Raw genomic sequence first — 8,668 nt, 5'->3', positions numbered from 1 at the left:
GGTATCCGTGCTTGGATGACGGCTCAGGATTAGCCTCATGAAAACCTTATATTTTTCAAGAGGTTCTACCCCGTGGAAACGCTCTTTAATGGAACTTTAGCTTTTAGATGGTTGTGACTAAGAAACCACCGGTTTCCCTTGGTGGGTCGGGAATGCCCGACTTAACAATTTGTCCGGTAAACTGCTCGGGCCTCACGTGGCCCATGCTAGATTAATCGTATTCTGGTATAGGGGAACGGTTGCAGCTATTGTTGATATGACAACAGTGCGACCAACTTGAGAGAGGAAAGAGTGTGCCACTTAGATAATTTGGCTTGGATCTGCTCTAGGATATCATTGAACACCTTAGTTTTGTTTGCCCCAATGAATAGTTGGGCACCCAAATATTTTTCTGAAGTGGAAGTGCATTTCACTTTGAGAGTGCGCATGATGAGGCACTTAAACTTGGGGTGAGAGTTTTTAGAGTAGAAGATATTGGATGTAGCATAATTAATGATCTGCCCCGAAGCGGAGCAAAAAGTACCAAGAATTTCCTTAAGATTATGAATGTTATCAATAGAATTTTTGCCAAAAATAATACAATCATCAGCGGAGAGGAGGTGGGATAAAGTCAGGCTCGGGTTAGAAGTGGGAAATCCGGGAATTGTCCATTGCTGGGGTTAGAGGTGAGGAGGTGACTCAGACCTTCCATGGCTAGAGTGAACAGGAAAGGAGATAGGGAGTCTCCTTGTCTGATTCCTCTCGAAGGATAGAATTTGAGGCTAGGACGTCCATTCACAAGGACCGACATGGATGAAGTGGAGATGCAGTTGAAAATCATCTTGAGCCAATGTTCCGCGAAACCGAACTTTCTCATAATCTCGATTAAAAAATTCCATTTGATTCTATCAAAGACTTTGGACATATCCAGTTTGAGGCCGAAATAGCCCTTATCCCTTCCATCTGTTTAAAGGAGTGGATGAGTTTCTGTCCCATGATAATATTGTCGGAGATTTATCTGTCCGGGACATAAGCCGCTTGGAAGGGGGAGATGATGGGTTAAGAGTGGATTTGAGGTGTTCCAAAAAACAACAATCCATTTCTTGGACAGTGTTTATCTATTATACAAAACAAAACCTTCTCTCCCTAGACACGCCTCCTCTCTCTCTCTCTCTAAAGAAACAATTTACAAACCAATAACAGGAGAAGGATGTTTCATTCAGTTATCTCTTCCGTTTCATCTCCTTCGTCACTCTTAATCATCTCTTCTCGTTTCTCTCCTTCTCTTACCTCTTCATCTTCTTCTTTTCTCTCTCGTAAATCCAAATTCCCCAACAAACCCTTATCTTCTTTTCCTCAAAACTCTAATTTCGTATCAACTACTACCTCAATGAACTGGTTAGGAAAATTAGGTTTGGGTTTTGGTACTAAAGCTTCTACAATGGATTCATCTTCTTCTTCTTCCATTGCTCAAGGTCCTGATGAAGATATTCCTGCTCCTGGTCAAGAATTTGCTCAATTTGGTGCTGGATGTTTTTGGGGAGTTGAATTAGCGTTTCAAAGAGTTCCTGGAGTTACTAAAACTGAAGTTGGTTATACTCAAGGGTTTACTCATAATCCTACTTATAATGATATTTGTACTGGAACAACTAATCATTCTGAGGTTGTTAGGGTTCAGTATGATCCTAAAGAATGTGCTTTTGAGAATTTGCTTGATATGTTCTGGTCTCGCCATAATCCTACTACTCTCAATCGTCAGGTAAATCTCTTCTTCTATACTCATATAATTAATTTGGATTTTGAGCTTGGTTATTGTTAAGTGTTGATTTCTATGCATAAACATGTAGATTATTGGTACGATTTTATATACGGTTCGAAGCCTATTAGAGTCTTACAATAGTGTTTGTTAGGCTAATAAACAACAATTACAAGTCTAGGGATCAATACTAAATAAGAAATGATGAACATTTGGGTTCTCTAGGTTGTGTAGATTTCAAATATAGGTCAAGACAAGTCTGAATTAGCAACAAAATGAGGGAAAATGGGTGATTGTAGATTGATTAAATACCTAGAAAATGAGAAGTAAGAAATAACCCGGACAACAACAATCATCTGCAGTAATCATAACGAAGCATCAAAATACATAATAATACTATTATTGGCTTCACACCAAGAACCCTTTCTTGGAATCACTGCAAGTAGCTTTGCAGCAATCACTCCAAAACTATGAAACTTCAACACGTATAATCTATTTTCTCCTTTATCTCTGCATATTACCATCTTTATATATGACTAAAACATAACTTCCTAGAACTACTCTTGCTTGCAAATGTCTCTCACACATGAAAAAGAAAATAACTTCTTAAGTTCAAAACCAATACAAAGAACTGTCTAATCAAGATTAATAAAAGAAATAACTTTCTTCTTAATCTAATGAGCTAGTGAATACTATATTCGCATCATTCTCCATGTCTAAGAAAGTTTCGCTAGATTAAATTTGCAATACAACTTCATCAGTCAGGATTGGCTTCTTCCATCTTTCTTTCTATTACTGCTTGCTTGTAACAAACTGTTTATCCAAGATATGTTTTACCTCATCTCTTCTTCAAGGAATGGATGGTGAAGGTGGAACTACTCTTGCTTTACTCTTGTCATTCATACATAAACATAACTACCTATAATGACTTTGGCTTGCAAATGTTTCTACGCATGAAAAAGCAAATAAATCCGTAACTTCAAAAGCAAATAACTGCCTAATAAAGATGAGAGAAATCAACTTTCTTCTAACTCTAATCAGCTAGTAAATACTATATCCACGTCAGAAAGGCTTTAGTTTGATTGCGGAAGCAGATAGGCTTTGTAATGCTAGGCATTACTCTAGTTTTTCCTCATAAACGGGGAAAAGGCTTGGAAGGTTATGAAGAAAATATAATCAGTTTCAGAAAACTATAGACAAAAGACAGTACATAGAGAATTTAATGAGCTAATTAGGATTTAGTTCAATAGTTAGAGCTAATTGATTAGTTTACTTATTGGGGAGGAAAATTGTTTGCGTGTACGTTACCGTTCATTCGATGTTTTAGGCGAAGTTTATAAGAGGTCTTTGAATATCATTGTAGTAGAGGAGGATAACTCTGGTGGTCAGTACTGAGTCTCGGAATCCTAACAAATGTGGAGGTTTAGTACGGCAGAGATTTGATTTAGGATTTTCGCAAACGAAGAGGATTTCGTGAACAAATTATAATGAACTTCGATATTAAAACATAATATCTTAGGAATCAACTGCATGAAATATTAAAAAGATACATTTTTAAATTTTATCGGTCCATAATTCCAATTTATGTTAGTAAGGGTTGGAGCTTCAGTTCCACGAGCCTATAAGTATTCCTGAATGGGATATTATACCTGATAAGCTATATATTGCTTGAGGTACACATCCTGGCGTAGCGTCAAATAACGTGGGTGAACCTGTGCTTGAAATCTGTTGTTATTGAATGTTTTAGATAGAACTGGGGCAAACTTTGACTTGATATGTAATTCTTTTTTCTTGAAAGTTCGAATGAATGTAGATTGAAAGAAGAAAACTGTACAAAGAGAAATAAAAAACTTGGAACTTTGGAAGATTGCAAGAGGGGCTTGTTACATCATCCAAGCATCCCAAATTCCCAATTAACTACCATATCCATAAAATATACATCCTTAAATTCTTTCATGACCCTGGACCAAGCAAAAAATTGTCCCTTGGCGTATTCTATGTCCGCTCTGCTATTAGAGTTGGCCTCCTTGAAGATCTTGTTGTTCCTGTCCTTCCAGAGGTTCCAAACTATAGCCGCTGAGATGATCATTCAGATTTGTCTTCTTGATTTTTTAGTTTTTATCTCTGCCTAGTGGTCCAAGTTGTGTTCCAATGATCTTGGAAAACACCAGTGTATCTTGAACTATTTGAGAAAGAAGTCCATAGTTCGGTGGCTACCTGACAGTGTAGGAAGAGGTGGTTTATTGATTCCTCCTCTGTTTTGCATAATGTGCATCTGTTCACTAGCACCATACCTCTTCTGTTGAGGTGATCCAGGCGGGAGTCTTTGCAAAGCAAAGCTGCCCATAAGATAAAACTTATCCTTGGGGGAATTAGGACTTTCCAAATCACTTTAATGGCTCTTGAACTTAGATGATCTTTCGTGGACACCCTATTGTAGAAGTTTTTCACATTCAAGGCCTCTTCCTATTTAATTCTCCACACTCTACAGTCAGGTGCATTGGAGAGGTGTATGGGCTCAATGAGGGCAAGGAGGTCTGTTACCCTCTGGACTTCCCAATCATTTAGATTCCTGCGGAGATGAAGCTCCCAGGATTCATGAGGAACACTATAGGACTGAGGCAGGGTGGCCTCTTTGTTTACTGTGGTTGAGAATAACTCTGGGAAGGATTCGCTCAATGTGTTATTTCCGAATCAGATATCTTTCCGAAAGCTAATCTTGCAGCCGTTTCCCAGCTTCCATTTGGTGAGGTTCAAATACTTCTCGATCGTGTTCTGTATACCCCTCCAAACTCCACAACCATACCTTCTCTTATGTTTATTTAACTTCCACTTTTCCATATCTGATCCGTATTTATAAGATATAATTGTGGTCCAAAGTTTACCTTCTTCATTCTCGAATCTCCAGAGCCATTTCGATAGAAGAGCTTGGTTCATATTCATGAGGTCCTTTACCCCTAGTCCTCCCTGACTTGATATGTAATTGCTTGTGTAGTATGATTTATTGCATGCTTTTAACTCTATAACTTGGTTAGCCCTTGAAACAAATTTTCCTCCCAAAACTCGAAACATGAGTTTTTCTCTTTAGTAATTTGTGTAAATTTAGAATATTTTTTAAACTGATTTTATCAGAGATGTTAATGATTTAATTCATATAAAACTCATGTTACACAAAAAATAATTACATATTTCATATCTTTAGAAATACGAACACAACAAAAGTATCTAAAGGTTGGCCACGACCAAGATGGAGATATAAGAGTTGCAACCCTAAGGAAGTAATCTCAAAGCTTAGCCACAACCAAGATGGGGGATAGAAATAGAGCAGTCCAAGGAGGAAGTCATTTTAAAAGCATTTGTTCTGGCAGAAACAGACTTACTGATTTCCGGCCACCACATAAACAAGCATGTCGACTGGCGACCACTTGGACACACTATTTAGTCACTCATGACCACATAACTTAAGACCATAAATTAGCGTGGCAGGATCTAGGTTAATGTCTACATATAGTTTAACTACGTAAAAGAAGATGTATAACTAAAAATAGTTATAAGCAAGAAATAAACAACAAATGATTAAGGAAGGGAAATTTGTGTATGACCATATTCCTTTCTCTTTATTGGAAATGTTAATCGATGTAGCAGTTTTCATGGCTTGATCGTTGTGCCCAAGTGACTTAATATGTACTGCTAGAACTTGATACTTGGAGCGTTATAGGGTTTTTATGAAAATCCTTGAACATTCAGAAAAAAATAAATTTGAGAAAGTTACTCTATGGTGGTCCGAGGTACATTATCTGCTGTGTATTTTAGACAGATGAACAGTAACGTGGTTCAGTAGCACCCATATTCTTGTGAGAAATTTCTGTTAATTATAACAAGTTTGGGCAACTTTTTTGTTGTGGGTTCACAGGGAAATGATGTGGGTACACAATACAGATCTGGAATATACTTCTACACACCTGAGCAAGAGAAAATAGCGAAGGAATCGATGGAAAAGCAGCAGCCGATCTTAGGCAGAAAGATTGTTACTGAAATCTTGCCTGCAAAGAAGTTTTATAGAGCAGAGGAGTATCACCAACAATACCTTGCAAAAGGGGGAAGATTTGGCTTTAGACAGTCGACTGAGAAAGGTTGCAACGATCCTATCCGTTGCTATGGCTAAAGATTATAAGGTGGGGTCTAATACAGGCTGTTAATAATAGTAGGTAAATACATCCGTCTCGTATGTTTAAATCGAAAGTTCTTAACCGATATGTGTGAAATTTCAGCTTCTATGAATCCAAGATTGAAAATCAGTATGTATGTAAGTATATTGCCGTTGTTTTCTGTTATGACCTTATTCTTCTGAGTCCTTGAGATATTTGTAATAACTCACAACCGTTAATAACCCGACCCTTGTCGCGTGAAATGCTCTGGTCTTCTAGGCTACTTGTCGTAATCCACACCTAAATGGGGAGACAACGCCATCGAATGCATTAAACATATACGTATATGTCATGTTACCGAAACTCTAATTGTGTCTTGGTTTATGTTAGAAAATCGCATTATTTTATCATAACTCGAATTGCTTCTTGATTATATCAGAAAGTTACTTAGCCGAATCCTATAAACGTCACATCAGTGACCTCTCTTTATTCTAAAAGGAGATTCATTTGGTTACAAACGTAAAATATAGAAATAATTCACGTACTTTTTCTTATGAAATTATAATGGCCTCTTATTTTCTGTTACATTTAATTAGTACCATATCTAGCTGTAGATACTCTTTTCTGTTACTCTGTTTTTGTGAAAAGTTTCATCTTTTTAATGTTATGAACTTTACTTCAAGGAGGAGATATATGGAATATTAGGGGCTCGATTATTGCACAAAACTATCACCAATTATATGTTATTTATGGATCGAATTGTCAGTAAGTATTGGTGTCTCGTTACATCGCTAAGAGACGTATCCGTTGTCAGGTTTAGGACCTAGTGACCAAGATCTAAACAGGATAAAGTAGTTCAGCGTGGATCTCACTACTTTTCTTGTACATTTTGATTGGATTATGAACTGCTTGGCTTATCCTCACAAAAAAAATTTGTTGGAATAGATCTAGGCACCTAGGGGCAAGTCTATATCTATGGTGCCTGCCTCAACTTGAGTTTTATGATGTTTACTTGGAACTACTTTTTTATATTTGTGTTGTATCAGAGTTTTTTTTTTTTTGAGAAATCGACTATGATCTACGTTAGTCGTTACAAGGCATTGATACACCGTTAAAATGTGATAAGCATGATAACCGTCTAAGTTAAACCAATAATTAAAGAGGCCTAAAGCCCGACAACAGAGAGCCTAAAGTCCGATAACATCTACTTTATTTAGTGCCTAAATTACATGGAATAAATCTTGATGATAAATTACTTCACCGAGACTCGATCCCAAGACCTAGTTATTGAGTTGTTATTTATATGATTTTTGTTACTTGGTTATATAATTTGTCGATCTTATATGAATTTAAGCAACTTTCTTTGACGCGGAATATTCCTTTAGAGACATGTCAAGTGCATCAAAATGGAATGCAATTACAAAGAATTGTCATCTCCTAGTGTTATTCTTGGTAATTATTGTTTAGTCTAGTCATGAATGATATGGTGAAGTTCTTTGTCTTTGGGTCATTTAAATGACGATTTTAAAGGTAAGGGAATAGCAAAATAGCTCACCCTTGGATTCGTGACCCTTAGGTTCATGATTCCCCTTCTCAAGGGAATAACATTCCTCTCGAAAAGTGATTCCAGATGCATTTTTTCGCACCAAACACGGCCTAAAGTGGAGATTACAAATTCAAAAGAATGGATAAGTTAAAAAGAGTTATAATCTTTGACTTTGTTTTATTACTTAAATGTGCACTATGAACACTTTTTTGGATCGGGTTATTCTAGCAAGCTTCTTCCTTGTCTCTTAGGGTTTTTTGCTTTATTAAAGATATGAAGTAATGACATAGATGAGTGAGTTCATATGCTTTCTCTATTGGATCATCTCAGGAACAGTCTGGTTCTTTATTTGGATTCCTTGTTGACAATAATATTGGGATCTGATAACTAATGGATGAATTTTAGAGATTTTAATTGGATATTTGATCTGTTATTTCTCACATTATGATGTCACATCAACTTCAGTAACAAATTGATTATTAATTTTCGGGTCTATACTCTTGCCTAAAGGCAGATTATTGAACTAATCTGTCTTACATTTTTCTTCAATTAAATCTACCAAGACGGAGCAAAATACAAGATTCTTATCACAACGAGGCTTCTCACATGAGGATTGTAGGTGGGCACGGGTAGGACTAATCTACTGGCGACCTGCTAGTAGTCATGTGTTACATTACAACCGTGATGCTTTGTCGAGTGATTCTCCCGATTGAATCTCGATGGAATGACTGGCATGTCTCGATGGAGTGACGTGGCATGCCAGTCTCTCACTAGAGTCTCACTAGATCTTGTCCGATCACGTCTCTCAATCGGAATTCAGTCGAGAGACTCACGGACATAGTATCATTTCCTTGACATTATATGGGCGTATAATCATAGGATAATAAATTAAGAAACAATAGAAGATGATAAAGAACAAGGGCGGGTAATTAATTCGGTGATAACTTCCTCTGATGTGTTAAAATGGTGGACTAGAAATCAATGGCCATGTGGTAGTGTCAATAACAAGGGACAATTGGTAGTTGGTGGTCGGTTGACTAATTTGAGTATTTTGGTCGTCACCATCTGGTCCACCATTGGCGCGTGAATCCATGTGATAGGTTTGTTCACTTTTTTTTTTTGTTGAAATAGTTTCTATTAAATTAAACAATAAGCGTTCTATTACAATATAAATTTGCAATAAAATAAGGGATATTCTTCCATGTCTGCGTTTTATTCCTCTTCCTTGCCCACTTTGCC

At 36.9% G+C, this 8,668-nt stretch overlaps 1 protein-coding gene across 1 annotated transcript; it reads left to right on the top strand.

Annotated features, from left to right (window-relative positions):
- The first annotated feature begins 982 nt into the window (after positions 1-982).
- LOC147537447 (peptide methionine sulfoxide reductase A1-like) lies at positions 983-6,293 on the top strand. Its single transcript, XM_086641495.1, has 2 exons — positions 983-1,738; positions 5,649-6,293. Exons 1-2 carry the CDS (start codon positions 1,190-1,192, stop codon positions 5,898-5,900), a joined length of 801 nt encoding a protein of 266 aa, XP_086497621.1. The 5' UTR covers positions 983-1,189; the 3' UTR covers positions 5,901-6,293.
- The last annotated feature ends 2,375 nt before the right edge of the window (positions 6,294-8,668 follow it).

This window comes from Eschscholzia californica, unplaced genomic scaffold (assembly GCF_041429995.1).
Source record: "Eschscholzia californica isolate CP2 unplaced genomic scaffold, dmEscCali1.0.p SCAF_5, whole genome shotgun sequence".
In the NCBI taxonomy this organism is placed as follows: domain Eukaryota; kingdom Viridiplantae; phylum Streptophyta; class Magnoliopsida; order Ranunculales; family Papaveraceae; genus Eschscholzia; species Eschscholzia californica.
Note: the sequence above shows the minus strand (reverse complement) of the source record. Positions and strands in the feature narration are given on the sequence as shown.

Excerpts from the sequence above, each read along its gene's own strand:
- LOC147537447 (XM_086641495.1), top strand. The coding sequence starts at position 1,190 with ATGTTTCATTCAGTTATCTCTTCCGTTTCATCTCCTTCGTCACTCTTA. Across the intron at positions 1,739-5,648 it reads CTACTACTCTCAATCGTCAG|GGAAATGATGTGGGTACACA; the intron begins GTAAATCTCTTC and ends GTGGGTTCACAG.